This window comes from Podarcis cretensis, assembly GCF_951804945.1.
Source record: "Podarcis cretensis genome assembly, chromosome: 17".
Lineage (NCBI taxonomy): Eukaryota > Metazoa > Chordata > Lepidosauria > Squamata > Lacertidae > Podarcis > Podarcis cretensis.
In genome coordinates, this window is record NC_137187.1 from 4,488,952 (window position 1) to 4,515,864 (window position 26,913).

General features: G+C 43.0%; 1 protein-coding gene across 1 annotated transcript; it reads right to left on the reverse strand.

Annotated features, from left to right (window-relative positions):
- Nucleotides 1-24,355, reverse strand: PDE6B (phosphodiesterase 6B; the record flags this gene model as incomplete). The annotated part of the gene is made up of 22 exons (XM_079959913.1): nt 1-158; nt 1,530-1,686; nt 3,146-3,229; nt 5,528-5,602; nt 6,789-6,852; nt 8,811-8,918; nt 10,343-10,443; nt 10,715-10,802; nt 12,077-12,186; nt 13,188-13,295; nt 13,829-13,975; nt 15,217-15,282; nt 17,679-17,822; nt 19,446-19,595; nt 20,325-20,372; nt 20,705-20,771; nt 21,538-21,602; nt 21,685-21,759; nt 22,055-22,195; nt 22,467-22,556; nt 22,672-22,824; nt 23,894-24,355. The coding sequence occupies 22 exons, from the start codon at nt 24,353-24,355 to the stop codon at nt 97-99; spliced, it is 2,565 nt and encodes an 854-aa protein (XP_079816039.1). The 3' UTR covers nt 1-96.
- Nucleotides 24,356-26,913: the final 2,558 nt, after the last annotated feature.

The window sequence follows — 26,913 nt, forward strand, 5'->3', positions numbered from 1 at the left end:
TTGGGCAGCCAGGATGTCTGTGACTCTTGGTCTACTGCTGGTTGTGGCAAATCCAGGCTAGGTGTTGCATGATCCCTGAAACAGACCTTTGTTGGCTTAAATTATGCAACAAGTTGGAGACGGGGGAACGCTTTCCCCATTGCAGGTTGCCATCGTTCCTACGGGAATAAAAAACAGCCATTATTAGGGTCAGCTGCTTTAGAAGGACCATTTTTAAAAGCTGTGTGGCTATGAAGCACAACCTACTTAATTTCTGCATAGCTGTCAACCTTCCCCCTTTTTTTGCAGGAAATTCCCTTATTCCAGCGCCGATTCCCGCTGCTTCCCACTGCTATCCCGGATTGTTAGATATCCCATAGACTGTCCCTGGGACAGGTGAGGCTGCTGATCCCTTATTTTCAAATCTGAAAGTTGACAGCTATGATAAGAGATTGCTTTGAGATTGCAGGGGCAGGAAAAGGGCAGCTCCTGCTGGGTGGGGGATATCTTTGGCAGGTGGGTTTTGATGTTGAACAAAATATTTTGTTGCCCAGTGAAGTATATTAGGTGTATGAAACTGGGGCATATGAAAATGAATTCAGGACTGAAGAATCATAGAATAGAATCATAGAATCACAGAGTTGGAAGAGACCACAAGGGCCATCGAGTCCAACCCCCTGCCAAGCAGGAAACACCATCAGAGCACTCCTGACATATGGTTGTCAAGCCTCTGCTTAAAGACCTCCAAAGAAGGAGACTCCACCACACTCCTTGGCAGCAAATTCCACTGTCAAACAGCTCTTACTGTCAGGAAGTTCTTCCTAATGTTTAGGTGGAATCTTCTTTCTTGTAGTTTGGAGCCATTGCTCCGTGTCCGCTTCTCTGGAGCAGCAGAAAACAACCTTTCTCCCTCCTCTATGTGACATCCTTTTATATATTTGAACATGGCTATCATATCACCCCTTAACCTCCTCTTCTCCAGGCTAAACATGCCCAGCTCCCTTAGCCGTTCCTCATAAGGCATCGTTTCCAGGCCTTTGACCATTTTGGTTGCCCTCCTCTGGACACGTTCCAGTTTCTCAGTGTCCTTCTTGAACTGTGGTGCCCAGAACTGGACACAGTAATCCAGGTGAGGTCTGACCAGAGCAGAATACAGTGGCACTATTACACACTATTGGGTGTGAACTAGTAGTTCATGTTTAACACCTAAACAAAATTATGCTCTTGCTCTGTTGATATGCTAATGAAGCTGCCTCAGGTAGGATGACTTGATATCTACATATCCACCAAGTGTCCCAGAAAAAAGGGCCACCCTGTTTTTTCCACATGAGATTGAGATTGCAGCACGGGTTGTGTGACTCGCCTGGGAGAGCGTTTTGTTTTCCCCCCTGAAAAAAGTTGGTGGTATGTATCTAGTTACTTAGTTTTATCCAGCGTCCAGTAATAAGCACACAAGAATTTTAGATGGGGCTTATATAAGGCAGGAGCTGGAAAGAAATGGAGGAAATTAACCTTTCCAGATACATTTTAAATGGAATTTGTTTTCTAACCTCTACTGGCAGCCATTTTCTCTTCTTCTTTCTTTTGTTTTTCCTCTAAAGCTTTCATTTTCTCGTCATACTCATCTGCCAGGGCTTTCCACTCTTTTCTGTTGTTCAGTAGTCTGTCATACATTGGCTGAATTTCTGAATGAAACCGTGTAAATTCCTGATGCAAACAAAAAAAGGCAGTAGCAGCAGAAACCCAAAACATTTTCAGTTTTCTGGCTGTCTTGTCTCTTTAAACCAATCACTAAAAATGTAGGTGATGTTTAAATATTTATTGTTGCACTTTTGTTTCTTCTTGCAGATTAAAAATGAATTACCCATAATAAAAAGATCTGTAATACATCCATTTTCTAAAATGTTTCGCAGTTTCAGTGGTAAGTCTGTAGCTAAGAAATGTCTGAGGGAAAGATCATATTTTAACATTTCAAATACAATTCACAACATCAATCCAACTTTCTTGTTAATCCAAGTGGTAGATTGTTTTCAAGAAAATTAACAGCATAGGTGTGTTCCTTACTGAGCTCATCCAGAGCAAGCTGAGAGGGACAGTTGAGAAGTAAGAAGTTATGTAGCTATTGCTCGGTTACTAAATATGTTCATAGCTCAGTTGGTAGAGCATGAGATTCTTAATCTCAGGGTAGCCTTTAAGTAGCCCTTAAGAGCATCAATAGCATGTTGCCTATCCATAGTAAACATGGTGCAGTGGTACCTCAGGTTAAGTACTTAATTCATTCCAGAAGTCTGTACTTAACCTGAAACTGTTCTTAACCTGAAGCACCACTTTAGCTAATGGGGGCTCCTGCTGCCGCTGCGCCGTCAGAGCCCGATTTCTATTCTTATCCTGAAGCAAAGTTCTTAACCTGAAGCATTATTTCTGGGTTAGCGGAGTGTGTAACCTGAAGCGTATGTAACCTGAAGCGTATGTAACCCGAGGTACCACTGTAGTTCTATAACTGGGATGTGGATGGCGCTGTGGTCTAAACCCCTGAGCCTCTTGGGCTTGCCAATTGGAAGGTTGGCAGTTTGAATCCCCATGACGGGATGAACTCCCGTTGCTCTGTCCCAGCTCCTACCAACCCAGCAGTTCGAAAGCACGCCAGTTCAAGTAGATAAATAGGTACGGCTGTGGCGAGAAGGTAAACGCCATTACTGTGTGCTCTGGTTTCTGTCACTGTGTCCCATTGCACCAGAAGTGGTTTAGTCCTGCTGGCCACATGACCCGGAAAAAGCTGTCTGTGGATAAATGCCGGCTCCCTCGGTCTGAAAGCAAGATGAGTGCCACAACCCCATAGTCACCTTTGACTGGATTTAACCATCCACTGGTCCTTTACCCTTTTAGAAAAATTACCTATAACTGGGTTGCATTGCAAAAATTTGCCACAAATCAAGCCTGAAAAAAATGGGGAGGACAACACAGAAAGTACAAGAATGCAACAATAATATGTGAGCAAACAAAGTATTGTTGAGGAAACATCTAGTGCAGAAGCAATCCTAGTTTCCTAAATTGTGTCATTATTTTAAAACATTTGAAAATGTTAGCTCTAATTAAAAATTATTTACCTTAACTACCAGTAGCTAGAGTTTAAGGGCCTAGTAGATATTGAGTACTAACTTCTTACCTTATAAACAAAGGTGCATACAAAGTCAATGAAACCAACTTGAAGTTTTGGAAGCTCAGCAGCTTTCCTTCTGTCCATCATAGGCTAGGAAAAAAACCAGCAATAACTTTAAAAATTATTATAATCATTTGTTTTGGTCTCTGTTGTGCTCTAGTAATAATGTCCTGGCCAAGAAACTGAAGCCAGGACTGTGTTCACCTGCTTCCTAGGGGCTACAAAATGCTGATAGGCAGTTTCAGGGCAACTGATGTCCTTTTTATGGTTCCTTATCTTTAAACCAGACTTAGACTGGGCAGCTTCAAATGCAGGACACCTTCAAATAGAGATCTGTCCTCTGCAAAGGAGGATTCTGTACAATATCAATGAAGTGATGTCTCTTAATGTAAAGGTAAAGGGTAAAGGGACCCCTGACCATTAGGTCCAGTCGTGACCGACTCTGGGGTTGCAGCGCTCATCTAGCTTTATTGGCCGAGGGATACAGCTTCCGGGTCATGTGGCCAGCATGACTAAGCCACTTCTGGCGAACCAGAGCAGCGCACGGAAACGCCGTTTACCTTCCCGCCGGAGCGGTGCCTATTTATCTACTTGCACTTTGACGTGCTTTCGAACTGCTAGGTTGGCAGGAGCAGGGACCGAGCAATGGGAGCTCACCCCGTCGCGGGGATTTGAACCGCCGACCTTCTGATTGGCAAGTCCTAGGCTCTGTGGCTTAACCCACAGCGCCACCCGCGCCCCTGTCTCTTAATGTACTCCTTTACTATTTCATATATAATTTGGTGGCTACTGTTTCCTGCTCTGGTATTGCACTGGGAGGATTATCATGCAGTGGGAACTTAATTTTTGTGATTTGGCTCCCACTAAAACAGGGGTGGGGATCCTCCACCCCTCATTTTCCCCATCTTCTTATGGTTAAGTGTGCGGGGGGGGGGATGAAGGACAGCTATCCCATGTGGAAGGACTCAAATCATGATTCTGGTGTGATGTTCATGTTTCGACAAGGCTACCCCCGGCTGTACCATTGCCTGTTCCCTGCTGAAAATGAATAGAGACAATGCACTATTTTTTCTACTAAGGTTGGAACGGGTTTTAAGAAATATCCACACACACACACACACACACACACACACACACACACTCCCAAAATGATTTGGGGTTACAGAATATGTGTAGAGTCCATTTTCTATAAATATACTTGAAAGATTCTCCAAAAGGCAAAGAGAAATTATTGCTTCATTTGGTTGCACTACTTTATGTCAAGTATTTATTATTAATATTATTATTATTATTATTATTATTATTAGGGAAGAGGAGAAGGAAATGGCATAGCTATGTGAGTGGCTTGTTATCCTGTATTAGGCATAACAAACCACACATTATCAAACAGACACCGTATACAAATTGTGCAAAATATGAGCTCAGCATAACAAGGTTTTCCCCAGTCAGATCTTTAACTCCAGAGAAAATCAATTTGCATAAATAATACAATACAACATACCACATCACCAATCAATTAAGAACCACTAAATCTCTTTATAATGGCCCAGTCTTTCTACATAGACAGCACTCAAAAATTCAGGAGTGGCTTGTAAAATTGTGGGATTCTGCCATTTTAAGCAAGATCTCATGGATCTTATGAGTAAATCATGGATCTTATGAGTAAATCATAAATCATAAAGGGTACAATGAGTTTTAACAAGAATGCCCCCTTTAAAATATGCTGGAATACGAAACAAGGAGAGACATGGGTTTCCATGTTACTGATTTGGTTTTGGTTTTACATTGTTAGTTTGTAATTATATGGTGTTTTTTTTATCCTTGATAGCATTGTTTATCCACTTCCCCTTTATTAGATTATTCCATATATAGTCTGTAATGGGGTATGGGGTTGCTTGTGCGTAAATCGCAAACTGCTCCGAGCTGAGTAGTTTGGTTAAAACTTTCCCCAGCCTGGACAGTCAGTACACCGTGACTGTCTCAATCACTGGCAGAATCCGTCAGTGGGCGTTTCCTGAATTTCTTCCAACATAGAAGTTCTTTCACACCCAATCGCCGCCTGCCTTCTCTGCGCGAAACCTTTCTGCGCAGAGTGGGCGTCCCCAGAGGAGGTCCCGTGCTCTCCCCGCTGGCTTCACTGGAAGAGTCCTGGAGCCTTCTCTCCGAAGTTCCCTCAGACTCCCCTTTCTCCCTGGCGTCACGTCTATTTCCTTCCCCAGCGGTGGCTTCCTCTTTCTCCTTGCTGGTTCCCTCTCCAGCATCCTTTTGGAGCCTCACCGCCACCCGTGGCTCCGATGGCAGTTTCCTGACATAGTCACTCTGATTTATTTTCTTTTTTTACATCAACTTTGAAAATACCGTAATAAAAAGTGTGGGGAGGGAACTTACAATAGGTTGTTGCTGAAGTACATTTCTTTCCATATCTCCTTGTTCCCAGAATTCAGCTGCTACAAGTAGTGCCACCTGTATCCAAGAAAAACAAATGCCTAAGCTTTGGGGCATTTGCAGTTTAGCAGCTTGCATAAAAAGATAAAGGACTCCTAACAGTGAAGTCCAGTCGCGAACAGCTCTGGGGTTGCCGCGCTCATCTCGCTTTACTGGCCGAGGGAGCTGACATTTGTCTGCAGACAGTTTTTCCAGGTCATGTGGCCAGCATGACAGCTTGCATACTGGATAATAAATTCCCTTACTGCTATCAGTGCTCACTTTTAGAATAATTAGGGTGGGGAACATGTTTCTGTCAGTATATGGAAACATCACCGCTGCAGACAGCCAGATTGTTGACATCACATGATGCACCTATCTGTGGGAAAGAAGAATTTCCCAGGACGTTCACAGGCTGGATAAGTCTTTGTGAAGAGTGTAATTTGAAACCTTCTGTGTGCACATGTTCATGAAGTTTGTCAAACGTACTAGAAGAACTGAACTGAAAGGACGTGTTTTTCTCTAGTGCTGTAATGTCAGAAATAAACATCATGTAAATAGATTTCTGACTTATTTTCTTTCCCCTGCGGAAGTAGGAGAGAGGGGGTTGTGCATTTTACCCACGCTTGGGAAAATGTCGCCTATCAAAATCTCCCTGGTCTGTCTGGATATCAGCCAGAGGAGGTTACCGGTAAGCAAGCTCCGAGGACAGTGAGAGGGGCCAGCCTCTATGGAGAGGGCTTGCAAAACCAACAGTTTCAATGGTTACTTCTTTCCCCAAACTTTTTTGTTTCCAGCTTTTGTTGAAGTTAATCATATTTTTAAAAATCCAATGTCTACTGATGCATGGAAAGAATTCCTTACATCTTCTGTGTTCCGCTACTAGACCTGGAACACTTTTTCACACGCTGTCAAATTAAATATATATGCTCGTTAAATCTTATATGCTGCCTCCCCTTTGAATTGTGCATGGAAACGCCGTTTACCTTCCCGCCGGAGTGGTACCTATTTATCTACATGCACTTTGACGAGCTTTCGAACTCCTAGGTTGGCAGGAGCAGGGACCTAGCAATGGGAGCTCACCCCGTCGCGGGGATTCGAACCGCCGAACTTCTGATCAGCAAGTCCTAGGCTCTGTGGTTTAACCCACAGCGCCACCCACCTCCAAGTAATGTACTCTTAGTCTATGCATTAAAGAATGGGCACTCTGCACCGGGCACCTGACCTTACTCTGCACTTCCCAGGGTTTCGTGATAGCAGATAAGTCACAGGCAGTCATCATCATAGCCCTATAGAAAAAGGGGGTGGGGCAGAAGAGAAACAGAGAATCAGTGCAGTTAAGACAGGTAATGGAAGTTCCGTTCCCCCTGTCCCGGGCAGCAATTTGCTGCTGTATTTTGCACATGTTAAACTTATGAGCAATCTTAAAAGCAGTCCCACTTGCAACACTAAGAAGGCATCAAGGAAGTCTGGCAGAGTGGAATCAGTCTGAGAAATGTAAGATTTGGCATGGAGAAAGAGTGGAGACTTGAGTGTAGAAGTCTGTTTCTCCTGGCTGCAGGATCTACTTTGTCCTGGTGTTGTTTTACACCAAATGGATCAGCCCTAACTGAGAGCCAATGTTAGTGGGCAGCGGCAGCAGCGCCCTGGCCAGTTTTCTGAAGCTCCCCAGCCTTTCCTCTCCGTCGGAGGACCTATGATAATGGCCTGGCCTATCCTCATTTCCCAAACAAGACTGCTGCCTCAGCTGCTGTGAAGGAAACTATCCCATGACCAGTGTTGAAATGATAATACAGTGGTACCTCGGGTTACATACACTTCAGGTTACACACTCCACTAAGCCAGAAATAGTGCTTCAGGTTAAGAACTTTGCTTCAGGATAAGAACAGAAATCGGGCTCTGGTGGCGCGGCGGCAGCAGGAGGCCCCATTAGCTAAAGTGGTGCTTCAGGTTAAGAACAATTTCAGGTTAAGTACGGACCTCCGGAACGAATTAAGTACTTAACCCGAGGTACCACTGTACTCAGCTGCCAGTCCAGTTGGTTTCTGTGCATGAAATAGAGAGGGGAAGCCAGCTTGTCCTTTGCCTCAGGCGGCAAAAATCCTTTATTCAGCCCTATACCCCAGAATTCTGCCAAGATATGTATTTATCCGGAAATCATATTTATTAAATTAAGTTGGGATGGTACAGTTGGCTGCGGACAGCCTGTCATATGTCTAGATAACACGATTGCTTCTTTTGACCTTGTAGTCAAATCTCCTTAATCCTGGGTTTATAGTTCCTATAAAAGACTTAGTAGCAAAGACAGGGGGTGAGCTTTTATGCCTATGCATCTAATATAGAAAATGCACTGCGGAACACTGGCACAGTTATTTCCTTTCATGCCTCAAAGCCCACCCTGTATGTGTGCTATTTGTGTGTGTGCGTGCGTGCACAGTGTAGTTGCTAATATAGCAGCTAGCCACGTTGCCCATGTCTTTAAAGCTTCCATTTTTAAAACCCAATCCTAAAGGGCTCCTGGTTCCTTAGCTGCTGCTAAAATGGCTCATCTAATCCAATTGGTTTCAATTACTGAGAAGCACACTCTGCTCTGAGCATGGGCCCTAGTGGGAGGGAACCGTTAAAAGCTTTGAAGAGTAGATTTAGACACCTTGTGGAATATCCTCATCTGTTGTTGTTTTTTTCAGATTCAAGGCCTGGAACAGAGTGACTGAATCAGAGTGGCTGGGGAAGCCCATTCATATGCGCAGGGTATAAATAAATTATTATTATTATTATTATTATTATTATTATTATTATTATTATTATATCAGCACAGATGGATCATGGATGAAGATGAAACAGCAGACGCCTTGTTCTCTTTAAGCAGATGTAAATAATAATGCCGACAAACCCAATGAGCAAAATTGCGTTTAAGTTGTGTTTTAGTTCCTGAAAAAATCAGAGGTCCTTACCACAAGGATTGAATACTGATGTTTCTTTGTCACGGCATCCATTGGGGGGTTGTGGTCCAAAGCATAAAAATTCATTTTCCTGGGTACCTGCCCCCCCCCCCAATGATCTATTGCTGTAGCTGCACCAAGTATGTGGTCTCAAGAGCATCATCTGCCCTCTCAGGATGTTACTGAACAGCTTGCCTCAATATAAATATTTAACATATGAAACAGGTATCATGGCTGCTCATTGTCACTCATTTGTTCAGGCAAACCTTTTTTGTTTCATTTTGATAAAAAAAAAAATCACTTACATGATAATCTCTTTTTTTGTTGTCTCCAAGGACAAATATTCAACCCACTCTTTCTCACTGTTGTAGGTTTTGGATTCATCAACAATCTTCTGAAACATTGTCCTCTTTCTTAAAAAATAACAACAAGGTTGTGGATAGGAAACGAAAGAAGGTTAAACCCTTTCTATGCCTTGATATGAATTCATATCACCTTTTGATAGTCCAATACGAAGAGCAAAAGCTCTTCAATGTGTTTTCTTTTTTTTTGATCACTCAAGTTACTTTTTTAGTGTGTGTTTTTTTTTGCTGTCTAGGGGAGCCATTTTGTGCTGGTGGCACTTTTATCAGTATACAAATATTGTCACCTCATTTTTATGGGGGGAGGGGAAGCACTGGGTATAGCCATTGTTAGCTCATATACCACTTTTTCTCCTTATCTCTCACCCTTCTTCCAAGATACACTCATAAAGATCAGAAGAATGAGAAAGAACCAATAAGAAAAACTCCCTTCACTGTATTAGATAAGGTTTTGCCCCTGGGACTGTCCTAGCATTGGACAGAGACCTTATCTGGACACTACTCGGCCACTATGTGGCCGCCAAGACCACATAACACTGGTCTTGAAAGATCTACATTGGCTCCCAGTAAGTTTCCGAGCACAATTCCAAGTGTTGGTGCTGACCTTTAAAGCCTTGGTCCAGTATACCTGAAGGAGCGTCTCCACCCCATCATTCTGCCCGGACACTGAGGTCTAGCGCCGAGGGCCTTCTGGTGGTTCCCTCACTGCGAGAAGCCAAGTTACAAGGAACTAGGCAGAGGGCCTTTTCGGTAGTGGCACCCGCCCTGTGGAACGCCCTCCCACCAGATGCCAAAGAGAAGAACAACTACCAGACTTTTAGAAGACATCTGAAGGCAGCCCTGTTTAGGGAAGCTTTTAATGTTTAACAGTGCACTGTATTTTAATACTTTGTTGGAAGCCGCCCAGAGTGGCTGGGGAAACCCAGCCAGATGGGTAGGGTATAAATAATAAATTATTATTATTACTCAAAGGCAGTAAATGGCAGTGTTTCACTGCTGTTTGTTTTTATATGCTTTGTTGTTGTAGACCAGACCAGATTGTCTCTAAAATGAAAAGCCAACAGGATATTTTTTGCAAGCTGATTGCATGCACGTAGGAAGTTTTTAAGAGTTGTCTTCCTATCCTTGGCTTTAACTTGAACCAAAACAAATAAACCACTTTCCATACAAAGAACTGTGTGGTTCTTCTGCTTTGCCTCAGCAATCACCCTTCCACCCCTCCCATTCCCTTTTTGTGTTGTGTGTGTTGTTTTGCCAGCAACAGCTGGGGGACGGTTGTTCCTGGAAGAAAAAGAACTGTAGTGTATCTCCTAAATAGACTGTGTGGGCACTTGAGATACGATGCCAGGGAGAATGCCAATCCTATATCCCATCCTCAGCTTGTTCTGTTCCTTCTCCATAAGAATATAAATGAATGCTTTGAAGGAAAACAGCCACCATCTTGAATTTCCATAGCAAATCTCTTGATAACTTACTTGAAGTACAATGCTAAGTCCGTAGCTATAATGGCAATATCCATCAATTGATTCACATGCTCAAATTGCCTCCGGTTAAGGTTCTGGTAAATGTTCAGAGACTAAAGAGGGGGAAATGAATAGATCAGAGTGGAAGACTAGAATTCGTCTGTCATGCATCATTTTGGATATCTACATCTTTCCCCCTAATACTTTGTCTCACATAGAGAGAAATCTGTCAGTTTTGGTTTCTCTCGGTTTCTCATTTCCCCACTGTTAAGTTCAGCTCTCCTTATTTCCACATCAGTCTGTAGTTTAAAAAACAAAAAAACCTATGTGAAATCTAATCAGCATTTCTCCTAATATGCGGTATGAAAAGTATGGATCACAAACCTCTTCTGAGAGTAGAAACTTGCCAAATTCCAAGTGGTGTCTCTCTAGAATTGATGAACCATGAAGTTTGGCTAACGCGTGTTGTGATCTGTTAGGAAATATTTCCGAAGGACAAAATTGAAAGGGGAGAGTTAGAAACAAAAAGCAAAGCTTAGTATGCGAAATGTTACTTTTGGCCTGGAGAAACAAAACAAAAATAACAACCAGATATTTTCGTTTCTTAAACTGTGAGTTTAAGCTCTTTTCAATAAGAGCTTGACAGTGAAAGTTATGTGCAAAGAGCCAGAATACTGTCAGTGGAAGCCTGTGCAAGGACTTCTGCTTGAGCAATGGGGTTTTCCTCCCAAATTGGCTCAGTGAGCAGAACCCACAGAACAGCAGCTGAACAATCTCCCCACGCCTACTGTTATGTATTCAGTGGTCTGTGTTTGCCTGAGCTTGAGTCTGGACTAAGGATTCTGAGCTCATGTGTTCTGATTTGATACATGGTATCCAATCACAGAGGGACGCGGGTGGCGCTGTGGGTTAAACCACAGAGCCAGGGGCTTGCCAATCAGAAGGTCGGTGGTTCGAATCCCCGCGACGGGGTGAGCTCCCGTTGCTCGGTCCCTGCTCCTGCCAACCTAGCAGTTCGAAAGCACGTCAAAGTGCAAGTAGATAAATAGGTAACAGCATTTTTCTGTGTGCTGCTCTGGTTCGCCAGAAGTGGCTTAGTCATGCTGGCCACATGACCCGGAAACTGTACGCTGGCTCCCTCGGCCAATAAAGCAAGATGAGCACCGCAACCTGAGGGTTGGTCACAACTGGACATAATGGTCAGGGGTCCCTTTATCTTTACCTTATCCAATCACAGAACATTTCAGGATTTGGGCCTTTGCCATTGGCCCTTGAACTCTGAGTCGTGATTTGCAGCTTGGGAGTTTAGACAGCCAATAACGTTGGGAGTGGGAGTGGCCCGGGCCTTCAGAAATGTATATAAGCAGTTGCTTTGCCCCTGTTGTCCAGTTTTGTTAGTTCAATAAAGGTTCTTTGCTGTTATCACTGTGTCTTGCCTGTGGGAACCCACCTACACTTCACCTCCTTCCATCTGGCCAGCTGAAACTGTGCCCTTGAGCTATGATAGATGTATTCTTCTCAACACACTTTCATACTATGCTTCATTGTTAATTCCAGAGAGGTTTATAACAATTTACAACAACAAAAATCAACAGAAAGGTATATCAATTAGGAACAATAAAATCATATCTAAAACTGCAGACAGTAAAGAATTAACACAAATATTTAAAATTCTTTGAAAGCTGGCTAGACTTTGCATACTTTAAAAACCTCACGCACATCAAACACCAGCACAATAGAACCTACTTCATCTGATAAAGATTGTTGGTCCCTCGATGGTCAATATCATGACACAAAGCTGCAGTCACCATTGCAAGCGCTTCAAGATCTGTGTAGTACTGTTTCAGATTGCCTGTCTACACCGTGTAAGGATCACAGGTTTTGATTAGTGCTTCTAGTAGAAGATTCACTTGGCATTGCTACTTACTAGTAGTCAAAAACCTATTCTACTAGGCAGATACAGAACTAAAATTTGAACTTGGAATGCAAGATGCATTTAAAATGAAAAGCATTCAAATATACAATCCTTAATCCCTCCACCTGTGGTGTGAAGTAGTATATAGCCCAGGAATTTTTTTACTGTTTGATTCCACTGGCTGTATAAACTTATTCCCCAGACCCTTCTGAGTTCTTCAGCACTTCATAGATAGGACAGCAAAGGCAGAAAATATTAGCTAGAAGCTGCTGCAGATGTTAAAGGAGAAGCACAGTACAGGACCACTCATAACAGCTGAGGGACCAGCAACTTTTGCACCTTGAACTTTTCTACCCTACTCTCCTTGAACTTTTCTACTCTAACTGATCATTAGAAGACCTTGTAACCAAGAACTTGCACCTGAGTTTGCTTATTCCCCACCCCTCACAAAAAAGACACAACCCACTTTCCTTTTGTCTTGTGTGTGTGTCCTTTAGTTTGTAAACCCAGTGCTTTTTTCCCTGGGGAACGCAGGGGTACGCATACCCCAAAACATTTTATGAATCTAAGTTTGGCCTCGTTGAGGGGCAGTATTTTAATATGAGTAGGAAAATGAAAGTACCCCTAAACATTTTTTCGGGGGGGGGGGAGAGAAGCACTGTGTAAACCTGACAGTAGGGGCTCTAAGTTCCCACATTGGGAGCTTTTGGGGCTGAAGAGTGGGATTAAAATTCTGCAAAAACAGACGAACAGTCTCTTATGCAAACCATCAGAAAAGGCTGATAACTCTTCCTGCAGTAAGCCTTATTCTTTGTTCATTTAAGGACAAAGGCAGTCTAACTCAAGGGGATGGGACGATAAAAGTCATATAAAGAGAGGGCAGTTGATCTCAGCTGAAACAGCATCTTGGGAAGGAAAAAACATCAGTAAAGACCGAGATACCATGAGAAGTGTGAACATGGTTTGTGCAACATTGAAGCCATGGCGCCAGTTGTGATAGGTAATCCTTCTGTAACCCTTGCTGACGGAATATATGAACCTCACCAGGACCTGGGAAAACAGAACTTTAGTAAGCGCAGGTTTTGAAAACTCTGCAGCCAGAAACAGATGAGATTGTTGTCATAAAATGGGGATGGGGGCTCACAAACAAACAAACCACTGGCTCACTTTCTGGAGTATTTTTGGAATCTGCCTGCTAAGCAAAGTTTTCATTGCAATAAATTAAATGAACGTTACTAAGGAGAGGGGAAAGTATATACAAGTTTTCCCTAGACCTCAGATGTTCTAACTGTGAAAATTTTGGGGCACATCAGGTCTCAGAGGAAAGAATCACAGCCCCCAAATGGCTGCAAGTCTCTACCAGACTGTGGGTTCCTCATGTAGGTTGCTGCTGCTGCTGTCTGATGGATTTTCTGGAGCTTGGGAGAAGTGGGTAGATGCCAGTCAATCAATCAGGATTTAATACTCAAGGAACCAAAATATGTTACAGACAAACAACAGGTCAAAGGAAAATATATGCAGCATACAATATCCTCATGTGGACAACTGAGAGAATTAGCCCACAGATTAAAGTTGTCACTTACCTCCTGTGGAATTTGGAATTTTTTCACCACTCCAAGTTCATAATACATCTGAATGCCACATTTCACAAGGTCAAGTTCAGTCCATTCCAAATCAGAAAAGTGGAAAGCGTAGATCTCAAATTGTGCAGGATCTGGAAGTTGTTCTTTCTGGAGCAGGGGGAGAGTTGCAGCATTGGTTGAAGTGGTGCAACTCCCACTGACCAAGTACCAAGCATTTCTCAAAAATCTCCCAAACTGTGGCTGCTGAGCTAATTATTTTTACGCGCCCATATGTGATCGACACAATAATATTTGTGTTGGCGCTGCTTACTGCTGTGATGGGGGCCAAATTAGATTAGAGATTAGATACAAATGAGATTAGATACAATACTAATAGCCTGAGTCAAACTGGTCTTGGGATCTAAGCAATATCACTCATTCCGCTTTCCTGTTTTAAGATTTTGTGTGAATACCACTTTTGGTTTATTCAGAGATTCCAGCAATTGAAGTAGCTACTGAAAGTTTAGTTACCCTGTATTCTTAGGAGCCCAAAGTGTGTGATTTTCTACACAACACAACCTCCAAGTGAGTGAAAAAGATTGATAATAAAACCAACACTTAACCAAGAGGTAACATTAAAGTAAGGAACAACTTTCCCTCCCTTCTATTCTTTTTTTACAGGTAGAATTCAGTGTTGCGTTCTTCCAATCGTTCCATCTGCACAAACATTCAATCTTGCAAGACAGAACAACACACCCTCCCCTCTCCCCCCACAGTGTTTTGAGGATTCTTCCAGATCCCCCAAGCCAATTTTTGAGGGTTTTTTGAGGGGAGGAAGCAAGCAGAAGTCCTTCTGCTGACAGAGCTGGTTGGGGAAATCCCACACTAAAAATCAAATTTGCTTTTTTACATGTAAAAGCTGCACCATAAAAATTGACCAGCTGCCAGGAGCTGGGCTGGGAGATAAAACACCACTTTTGCCATTTATTGTCCATCCCAATAGTATTAATCATATTCTTTCCTTCTAGTAGCACCTTAAAGACCAACTAAGTCAGTTCTTGGTATGAGCTTTCATGTGCATGCACACTTCTTCAGATACACTGTGTATCTGAAGAAGTGTGCATGCACACGAAAGCTCATACCAAGAACTGACTTAGTTGGTCTTTTAGGTGCTACTGGAAGGAATTTTTTTGTTTTGACTATGGCAGACCAACACGGCTACCTATCTGTAATCATATTCTTTGATATTTGACTCTGCTGATACACCCTGCACACCCAGCTGTGCTGGGGGAGATGTTTCCCTTGATTATATTATAATCTCCGTTGTATGACTTTGGCAGGGGAGAAAGTTTAACTGTGAAATTTCAAAAGAAGGGTATTAACCCAGAACAAGCCACGTGGACACTCACTAGAACTGCAGTCAACTCTTCCTCATCACACTCAGCAACCTCTTTCCCAAGTTTCTGTCGTGTCGGCTGTGGAGACATATACAAGTTGAATTATGGCTGACAACACTCAGAGATGGGCCAAGACGTTTTGGTGCCTAAGGCAGATCTAATGCTACAAGGATGCTACTGGTGACAGAGTGTGTGAGGCTGCTGAGCAAATGTCATTCTGGCACCTACTGACAACTGTCTGAAATACCACTCATGCAAAGGCTAATGTACACATTAGTTTTCCCTGTGCCTGTAAGACTCCCTAAACTTCTACTCAGGAAGTAGCCCACTGAGCATGTGCAGCAGCTATCTCAAATGTACACACCTCAGCTGAACTGTGAAGTGAATGTGGCTTACATTTTCAAATCAGATGGTGTGAGGGAAAACACATAAGACAGGAGCCCTTCTCAAGAAACAACAGGATAAATATGGATTGTGGCTAACATCATGTGTCCACAGCTTCAAACTTAACGTGTCCACAGCAGTGGGAGGGCAGTGCAGCTGGAGAAATGGAAATGTGTACACAGTCACAGAGACCAACTTTCTCTGTGCACAGACATATTTGGGTTTAAATATATATATATTTAAAGGTGTTTACTGTACTTTAAAGAGTGAGACTTGACAACTCTTCCTCGTGCAAACTTACATAATCCTTTAAAAGCAATTTAAACATTCAAATTATTACAAAGGTGCCCTCTCTCCCTCTACATGTCTTCCTCGTCCCTATTTGGGAAGTATATTCAATCCTTCTGTCTGCAGCATTGAAGCAAATATTCTTTTCAAGGGGTAAATTACACATAATTGAAAAGCAGCCTCATAAGCCTGGACACTTTGAATGGAGGAATAGCAGAGAAGGAGGGCTTGTTGCTTATCCCTTTCTCCACCAACCATTTTCTCACTCAAAATTGGCCACCCAGGATGCCTTCCCCATGTCAGGGTTCTAGGGAAAGGTAGACATGCTTCTAGAACATAGCGGTCAACTTACAGATTTGAAAATAAGGGACCAGCAGCCTCGAAAGTAAGGGATCAGCAGCCAAAATAAGGGATTTTGGCTTAGCTTATACAAAAATCCGGCACTGATGGAGCCAGGCTGCTTTTGCTGCCACTGACTGTGTTTTGCAGGGGGTTGGACTAGATGATCCTAAGGATCTACAACTCCGACCAGAGAAGAGGGGCAGAAAAAACTGGTGAACGATGTCGAGATGGCAAAGCTTCCAGGCAGAATTAGAAACCAGGAACAGGACCTCTTTAATAAAGAATGGGGAAAGTTTATAATTTATTTGAAAAGCTATTGTAAAGCGTTACATACATTGGTAGGATTGACAGAAAACTTGTAGTAAAAATTTGAACTATGGATGGACAAATGATTTATAAAAATAGAGTTATGAAAGGGGTGCAGAGGGGGAAATCACTACATTAAGATGCTGCACTGGCTGGAGGGGATGCTAAGTAGCACGTTGGGGCTGCTGTCGTCCTGGCGCAAGGAGTTCCATCGGCCCTTCCCTGCCCGAGAGAGAGGGAGGGAGGGAGAGGGACTCTCGCCCACGCCGCCCGCGAGCCTGGCATGAGGCAGTTGTGCCGGCCGCAGCGGCCGCTGAAGCGCTGCCCTTCTGTGTCCCTCCCCATCCCCTCCTCTTCCTCCTCCCTCAGGCCGCCTCCTCAGCCGCCACTGCTGCCTCCAGCTTCCCCTGGCAGCGCGGCGGAAGTCTCACAAGAGAGGGGCTGCCTGCCCGCCCGCTGCCACCCGTCTCCTCATGACGCGCCCCTGAAGGGGAAAAGGGAGAGACGGAGACGCGGCAGCCCGTGCGCTCTCTCTGTCTCGAGGCGGAGGACCCCGAGCTGCTGCTTCCCTCCCGAGCCGGGCGAGCATGAAACCCGGGAAATTTAAGGGACATCATCAATAAGGGACAGCAGCGGGACACGGCGCTGGGATAAGGGAGTTTCCCACCAAATAAGGGACGGTTGACAGCTATGATCTAGAACCCAGGTGGCTGGGGGGCAAAGCAGTTTGTGGGGATGATTTAATTAGAAGAGCGGCCAACATGAAAGGGGCAGCCATTTCCACTTCCCCCTACTCTGCTCAAAACCGCAGGCTTCTGATGCTGCTTTCCAGTGAAAAAACAAAAATCTGTTGGGCCTTTATTACATATATTTGTGTGTTACTTGGATATTTGTCATGTGGTTGCGAGATCAGGGCTCATGGATGTGTGAGTTTCTATTTCAGTGTTGCCGGGTTTTGTGGCATGATGAAAGCAACACCGGTTTCCCCAAAAAGATGAGTAAAGTGTAAAAAATTGGGAGGGGGGGTCCTAGAACACTAATTTCAACTGATTGGCAACAGTCGAAATGGGAAGAAGCCTGAATTTGAACGTTTAAAATACTAACAAGTGGTTTTGGAGTGAGGGGGAAAAAACCAAGGGCTTAAAAAACCATACCAGTATTGCTTGCATTTCGTTCTTGTCGCATTGCACATGGTAGAGCACCATGTCCTGTGCGATATCCTTTCGGTTCTCCAGCTTGTTCATCTTATCGTAGGTATCAGTATTGAGCACAGACCAGCCAAGGAACTGTGTCAAGGACTTGGGAAATAAAACAAAAGTTACTATTACAGCTGCACAGGAGTTGGCCCTTCTCCCTTTCCCAGATCTCAGTAATGCCTCTTAAAGAACAGTACTAATACGGTGGTGATATGTATGTTTATTAACTATTACTAGGATTTTTATTCTGCCTTCCTACAGTCAAGGAAATGGTCAAGGTGGCTAACACCACAGGTTAAAAACAGACGAGCAGTATCATAATTTTAAAAACAAAAATGCTATAAAAAATTAAATTAAATTAAAAAGAACAACTACAAACCCATTACTGGAGGGAATGATACAGAGGTGGACCTTGGTAATATGGTGCCCTGTGCGAGGCCAAAATTTGATGCTCCCCCCCACAACCCAAAGTTGCTTTCTCACAGCCTGGTGAGGGAGGCGCTGGGCTTTGGGAGGGAGGCGCAGGGTCCTAGAGCCCTCTTGCTTCCTTCCCTAAGCTAGGCAAGTGACACCTAGGCATTGGGAAGGAGACAGGAGGACCCGAGGACCCTGTCAGAGCCCTCAGGCCTTCTTCCCAAAGCCCATCATTTACTAGCCTTTGGGAAGAAGGCAGGAAGATGCCCTCTTGGCTCCTGCACCCTGTGTGGTGGAACCGGTTGTGCAGCCCTAAATCCGCCTCTGAATGATACAATCTAAGAAGAAAGAGATAAGGCTTTAGATCATCTTTTGCCAACCCAGTGCTCTCCAGATGTTGTTCGGCAACTCAGTCCAAACACATACTAGTTGGTGAAGGCTATTTTGATGACTTTTTGAAGACGATATGCAGAAGAAGCTAAGGGGAATGCACATAAAACCATGGATTTGGAACCAAGTTTAATTGTAGACAATCAAAGAGAAGAGGAGCCAGAGAAAGCAAAAGATGATACAATAGCTGAGGAGAATCAGTAACTATCTCAAGTCAAGGGGGAGGTTTAAATGAGCACAATAGGAAGCCATTTCAAGAGTGGCCTAAAGGTGTGTGAGAGACATACAACTTGTAGGTAAAATGGATTTGTAGCAGAGTTGGGTACTGGTGGAAGTAGCATAAAAAGAAGAAGTGGGAGACCAACCATTTTAGAAATGGAGGCTAGCTCCATACATCAGGTAGCTATTTATTTGCATACTGCATAGAGTAGGAACCTAAGGCTAGTACAAGATTAACTCTGTTGGTTTATTGCAAAATTGTGTTAGTATTTTGCAATCAACTGTCTTTTATTATTATTATTATTTATTTCATTTCTACACCAGTTAATATTTTTAAGAAAAATCTCAAAGCGGTTTGCAGCATACTAAAACGCCAATAAAATATCAATAATCCAATCTGTCAAAGGAACATAATTAACAGAAAACTAAAATATTATCTTAAATATTTCAAAAGAAAACATTACAAAGGAGGTCAACTGCAGAATACATATTTAACACAAACAAAGTTAACAAAAAACTTTTTTTAAAAAAAACCCACAAAAAATTGCTAAGTGAAGTCAAATATAAAATGCACATTTAAAACAGCATAATTAACAAGAGAATAAAATGTTATCATAAGCGTGACACAGCTGTTTGGCAGGCACAAAAAGATGGGGCAAAAGAACATCTGTTTTCAATTCCAGCTCCAATAAAGAAACCCACCTCCATTAGTGTTTCATCCTGTTCATCAAAGGGCTTCCCATCTTTTCTGTTGTAAAAGGTGGCTACACCAACAATCTCTTCCTTTTTGTTGACTATTGGCATGGAGAGAACATTTTTGATGATCCACCCTGACTCATCAACAGGACTTTCCTTAAAGCAACATACGAAGTATGTGTCACTATAAATTGCACATTGTCCCAATATAATAGTGATATTATTATTCACCCAAGGTAAAGGAGGATGTTGTATGGACAGTACCATATTTAAGCTAAGGGCATAGCTCTGCATTACAAACTTAAATAGATTTAGGATTCATTTCTTCTTCCCAAGATACACCAGTGGGGGACCCCTCATGAACAGCTGCAATCACACACGTTATTGTTGTTGTTTAGTCATTTAGTCGTGTCCGACTCTTTGTGACCCCATGGACCAGAGCACTAAAATGAAGCAGGGCAAAGGCTAATAGAGTTCTGCCAAGAGAACAAGCTGGTCATCACAAACACTCTTTTCCAACAACACAAGAGACGACTCTACACATGGACATCACCAGATGGGCAGCATCGAAATCAGATTGATTATATTCTCTGCAGCCAAAGATGGAGAAGCTCTATACAGTCAGCAAAAACAAGACCTGGAGCTGACCGTGGCTCAGATCATCAGCTTCTTATAGCAAAATTCAAGCTTAAACTGAAGAAAGTAGGAAAAACCACTAGGCCGATAAGATACAATCTAAATCAAATCCCTTATGAATACACAGTGGAAGTGAGGAACAGGTTTAAGGATTTAGATTTGGTGGACAGAGTGCCTGAAGAACTATGGGTGGAGGCTCGCAACATTATACAGGAGGCAGCAACGAAAACCATCACACACTTACAGTACCTGAAATGTAAACATCTCATCCGAAGCTGCATCCATAATGTTGCAAATCTTTAAAAAAATGCAGAAATGTTTAGTTTCCATCTGTATTTTTTATATGCTGTTAATTAAATCTAAAGTAGAATTATTTAAGTCATTTGATCCAAAGCCCTCCTACCAAGACCACCCAAGGTCTTGCACAACCTCCAGCTCATAGCACAAACTACTTTTGAAACTATCCTTCATTTCAAGATGGCTACTTGCTATGCGGCACAGGGTGGGAGTTGTTTGAGAAGAACCAGTCCGAAGCTCTGTTGGTCACATAGAAGTCATCCCATGGTTCTTTAGCTCTTGACCAACGTTGTTTTGATGAATCATGGAAATATGCTAATGTAAATACTTACGAAACCAGTTTCTGCAACGTATGTTGGAAGGCCACTAACCAATGCCCAGTGATCTGGCTTAGGATTTCTAAATGGAAAAGAAAATGCACAAAAACGTTGAGCAAATGAGGATTGGCTACAAACAGAACACACTTAAATTAAAAAGGTAAAGGTAAAGGTACCCCTGCCCGTATGGGCCAGTCTTGACAGACTCTGGGGTTGTGCGCCCATCTCACTTAAGAGGCCAGGGGCCAGCGCTGTCCGGAGACACTTCCGGGTCACGTGGCCAGCGTGACATCACTGCTCTGGCGAGCCAGAGCCGCACACGGAAACGCCGTTTACCTTCCCGCTAGTAAGCGGTCCCTATTTATCTACTTGCACCCGGAGGTGCTTTCGAACTGCTAGGTTGGCAGGCGCTGGGACCGAGCAGCGGGAGCGCACCCCGCCGCAGGGATTCGAACCGCCGACCTTTCGATCGGCAAGTCCTAGGCGCTGAGGCTTTAACCCACAGTGCCATGCTGAAATTCTTAAAGAACTTTACTGCAATCCCAGCCTCCTGATCCTTTCCCTTCTAACATTTCATACCCTCCAACATATCCAGGCCAAAAACCGGGTTGCATGTTTTATGGGCCACGTTCATGGGTGAGTTACACGAGCCACATGAGATCGCAGCCCCCCCCCCCGTGTTCTTTTCACAGAGAAATTGCAGAACCCAAAATGGCTGCTGTGTGGAAAAAATGGTGTGTCCCACTTTTCCTGGGACAGTTGTGGGGTGGCCAGATGAAAAAGAGAACAAGGCTCCTGTACTTTTAATAGTTTTGCACTGCCCATGAGGTTGCTTCTTTTTTACTTACGGGATGACTTTGATTTCCTCCTTTCCATGTAAGATATAATCAATGACTTTATAAAAGATGATCTCCTACAAATAGAACAGAAATGGGAATTCTTAGCAAGTGACCAAGTGGTGAAACGAGATATTTATTGTCAGTTTAAAGACCTACTCTGCCATCTGGAGTCCGAGGTCCTGAGTAAGGGGGAATTTCACCCATTAGAACTGGCCACAAATCAAAGAATTCCTGGAAAGGGAGATAAATATTATTACAGAAGGTCAGTTTTGGCCATATGAAGACAAAAAACAAAAACAAAAAGTGAATGCCTCCCATGATTTAAATATGTCCAGGTGTGACATTATTACAAAGAAGAAGAAGAAGAAGAAGAAGAAGAAGAAGAAGAAGAAGAAGAAGAAGAAGAAGAAGGTGGTATATACATTGAATACAATTTTGGAGATGCCAAGGACTGGACTAGGTTGCTTTTCCATGCAAAGCATGCTCTCTACCACTCTTACTAAAAAATCTTAGAAACTTAGCTTACCTTTTCTTTGCTCATATCCAGAAGGCCTACAGAATACCTGTCACAATTCAAATATGCTCTCACTGTGTAAAACGATTTGTGGAATTGCCTTTCAATGTCAGTCAGTTCCTCAAATACCTTATTGGCTGACCACAGCAAAACCTGCAGAACAGCAAATCGGCATGTTAGTTGATTTGATAACATAGCAGGTTCCAGGAGCACCATCTGAAATTTCAAGCCATGTATGTGTGCAGGAAATAAAAATATCAGCTTTTGACTTAAAAAAATATTGGCCCTCATCCTCAGACAAGCAGGAGTAGGAGAAGAAAACCAGGTAAATTAGGGGCAGAAACAGCAGTTGCTATTTATCTAAAGAAGGTTTAGGCCGAGTGGGGGAAAGACACCTTGCGTTCAGAAATATTTTTTTCCTTACCTGACCTCTTCGAGTTTCACAGTTGTGAAGGTAGCTCAGATGATAAATTTTCAGGTTCAAAGAGGCAAAATTGAGGTACTTCAGGAAAATCTGGGAACATTAAGAAAGCTTCAATCAGTTCAACAAGGTGTGGCGTTGCTATAATGCTTATAGGCAGTGTTAATGGGCAAGGGGATTCTCCCTAACAAGTTGTATTCATACTTACACTTTCATCTGCGCTGCTGAAGAATGGACCTCCGACTTTATTCACTGCCATGATCACAGCAACCACGTCTTTGCCATTCATGATTGGGGTTGCAAGGATGTTCCTTGTGGTGTAGTCGGTGAGTTCATCAACAAAAGTACTAAAATGGTCACACTGTTGATTTTAATTAAAAATTACAATTTATTTATTTTTACGAACAGTTATATTTCAGGTTTTTCAAAATGAGTAAGAGAGAAATGACATGATGCACAAATACCTTAAAAGTAGCAGAAAAACACACAGCAAAATGAACAATTCTAACTTGCCCATCACAACGGTTTAGGCATCAACTTATTTTCTGAAAGCTTACAAAGTCTTAGAAATGAGCTCCAGTAATACTGGATTTTCACTTATTTCAAAAACCTTCAGTTATATCCGACAGTGTCGCTTAGCTGATAGTAAGGCTCTCATCAACAGAAGAGTAAGTACCGTATTTTTTGCTCTATAAGACTCACTTTTTCCCTCCTAAAAAGTAAGGGGAAATGTGTGTGCGTCTTATGGAGCGAATGCAGGCTGTGCAGCTATCCCAGAAGCCAGAAGAGCAAGAGGGATCGCTGCTTTCACTGCGCAGCGTTCCCTCTTGCTGTTCTGGTTTCTGGGATTCAGAATTTTTTCCCCCTTGTTTTCCTCCTCCATAAACTAGGTGTGTCTTATGGTCTGGTGTGTCTTATAGAGCGAAAAATACGGTAAGTGATTTTGAGTGATTCCCCCTCCCTCTTGCAGCCCCCACCTCCTAAATCCACTCCAGAAGGTTGAGGGACAGATGTGTGGTAAATACAAAATTACAAAATTAAGCAGGCTATAACTTTGAACTAACCCAACTAACCCAACTGGCTGTAGAGATGTCAGTGATAGGCTAGCCTTTCTACATTCCATCCATCACAGAACATATACAATAAATAAATTATACTGAAATCATAACAGATCTTTGACCTGGTGCAACCATACTGTCCTATTTTGAAGCTTCTTTTCTCAAGGTGGACAGCTGATTGACTATTGACGGGATCAATTATTCAGGTCATACCTACCTGCTGGGTGAGGTGGGGGCTCAAACAAATTTGAGGGATGGAATTTGTCCAGGGACTTATTTGCAAATCCGGGGACTATCCCCGGGAAATAGTACTAATGAGAGCACCTTGAATTGGTCCCAGAAACAAACTGGCAAACAAACTGGTAGCCTTACCTCACCAACATCTGGGATGTTCACGATCTTCTTGGTCTGAGCAACGTGCCCCACGACACCAATGTCTAAAGGGAAGACAATTTCGCAGTCTGGGGCTACCAAGCATTCTTCTAGTGCGCTCTCCTTATGAATGTTGAACAGCCGGGTTGCAAGCTCAGGGGTGCCATTTCGCTGCCTGAACATGAAGAGGCTGCACCGGTCGGCATGGATCAGGGCACTGATTCTCCGTAGGGTCTTGAAGACTACCTTCTCCATGTTGATGCTTTCCTGCATGTCTTGGATCAGCTCAAAAAACGCTTCGCTCTCCTCCTCCTGGCCCAGCCCAGTGAACTCTTCCAAGCGTTGGTGGCTATTTGTCGTGGCAACCGGGGTCCCATTCCCCATTTTCTTCTCAAAATACTGCCTAGCAAAATCTGGATGGGTGTCCAGGAATCTTTCAACTTCACCTGCGTTAATGCTCATGTTACCGTTCCTTTGATTCTGGGTGTTACCCTTTCACAACAATTGTCTCAGTGTAAAACATGGAGACAAAGATCTGTGAGGGGTAATTATCCACCGACAAGCTGAGTATGTGGAAGGGCAGATCTTCTCAAGCAAACAGATTAGATGACCTGTCCCAAAGCCGCAAATAATTCCCAGCCCCCTCTTCGCAGATGTAAGATCAGTTATTATATTTTCATATTTAGAAGGAACAGCTTTGTGCAATGCACTGCCCTTATTATCTTCCTCATTTTCAAAGTTGTGTATGTTTGTGTTATTTTTTCTCTCCTGGTAGTGGTCCTTAAGAGTCAAATAAGCTCTCCAAAACCTAATTAAACACACACTGCTCTGTTCTAATCCTTAGCTAACCAGGTGAATATCTTATTATTCCTGCTCTCAGAAGGGACATGCTGGAAACCTGAAATCAAATAAGGTATATATATTCCATAAACAGACTGGTTACAGACAGTCAACAAGAGGAAATATTTATTGGACATAATGGGTTGTCTCCAACTAGGTTTTACTCAGAATAGGCTTACTTAAATAGTGAGCAGCCTAAGTTAATTATGTCTATTAATCTCAATGGGTCTACTCTGAGTAGGACAAGCATTAGAGACAACCTTGTATTTTTCCTATTGGCTGAGCACGTAGCCTTGCCATTAGACAGAGGTGAAGTGGCTCACATCAGGCTGACGTATTTGGGGAGCATAAAAATGCAAACTGACAGTTCTTTAGTTTATTATTATAGTCTCGCCAGCTTCTAGTGGGGGCACTAATTTGGATTTGCTGCCCAAAGCACCAAAATGTCATTTCTGGCCTAGAAGTTTTATCTACTTTGGATAAGCAACCACAGAACATGGATGCATTTTTTGGAAGCCAGATTCCCAGTTCCTTAGGACTTCTTCAAATCCATGCTTGTGGCTTCAGAAAAAAATTAAGCACCTTCCACCCAACATTCTCTTAGCCCATGCAGGCTCTCACCTGGGTCAGTTGCAACTGTTCATTAGGGTGGGAGGTGCAGCCACGTTCAAAAGGTGAAGTTATGCAATTGCGAAATCTACATTAGATAGCATGCACAGTCAATTTAAAATCATGCTCCTGTGCAACCCATCCCATATTCATATTCATACATGTGCACAGAAAGAGAGGTTTAAAGGCTCGTAGGTGAAACTTCTTGCTTAGGAATGATTCTCATACATTGCACCCAGAATAAGAACAGTGTCTTGTTCACAGTATTTCATTTCTTGATCTGGCCATTGGATGGCACCATAGTACAATGACTGCTGTGTCTGTCAAAATGACCTTGTAGCACATTGGGGAGGTGCTCCAGGCAGCAATACACTATGTATATGTTGATCAGGGAATTGTGACCTGTGTATTGTAATAACGGCCATAATCTTGGCGACACTGGGGGTGTGTGTGTGTGTGTGTGTGAGAGAGAGAGAGAGAGAGAGAGAGCTTCCTTCCTTGTCCATTATGAATTACAGCAAAGACAGTGTTCGGACCTTTGTTTAAAGAGGTAGCAAAAAAACATGATTGCTCTATATTATTGCTCTACATTTTTCCTGATTTTATGGTTTTGTCTTTTTTGTAAACCACTTTGAGTGCTTAAAACAACAACAACATCAACAACCAAGTAGTGTATAAATTTTATGAAACAGATAATCAATAGTTTAAACCTGTGCCCAGTATTTAATATGTTGTGCCCTGAAGTGCTGAATAGATTGTAAAGATGGTGCACATTTCTAAATGCATTTCACCAGCTCCAGTATGAAAATTGACAAAATGTGTCATGATGCTGTAGTGTACATAGGCGTGTATTCAGCGCTGTCTTTAGCATATGCGCCACCGGGGTGCAAAGATCCGCCCAGCGCCCCCAAATTTAGTTTAGCCCCCCCAATTTTGCATGCATGGCGCCATTGTGAATGACTAGCGCCCCACAGGATGGGGTTGTGCAGAGTTGTGAAGGCAGCAGAGAGCATTGTTGGCTGCCCACTCTCCACCTTAGAGCAGATTTATGCCACAAGGTGCCATAGGAAGGCACTGGACATAGTAAAAGATCCATCGCATCCTGGTCACTGTCTCTTCGAGCTCCTGCCGTCGGGACGGAGATACAGGACGATGAAGACAAGAACGAGCCGTCTCAAGAACAGCTTCTTCTCCAGAGCGATCTTGGCCCTGAATGGGAAACCTGGACTTTGAAAGTCATCTAATCTTCCTTGCTGTATTATACTGTATTGTTTTAATTAGTGTTTTTATAGATGTTCTGATTTTGTGTGGAGTGCCCTACCTGGGTGGATGGAGCAGCCAAGTAAATTTTGTTGTCCCTGAGAGGGGGCAATGACAATAAAAATATTATTATTATTATTATTATTATTATTATTATTATTATTATTATTATTATTATTATTATATTAAAGACAGCCCAGCTTGTATTTACACACACATGAGGTAGAAACAAGATGGCCCTGGGATTTGGGGGGCTCTGTGGAAGAGAGTCATTTGGGAACCCTTATAGGTATGAAAGCAAGACAGGCATA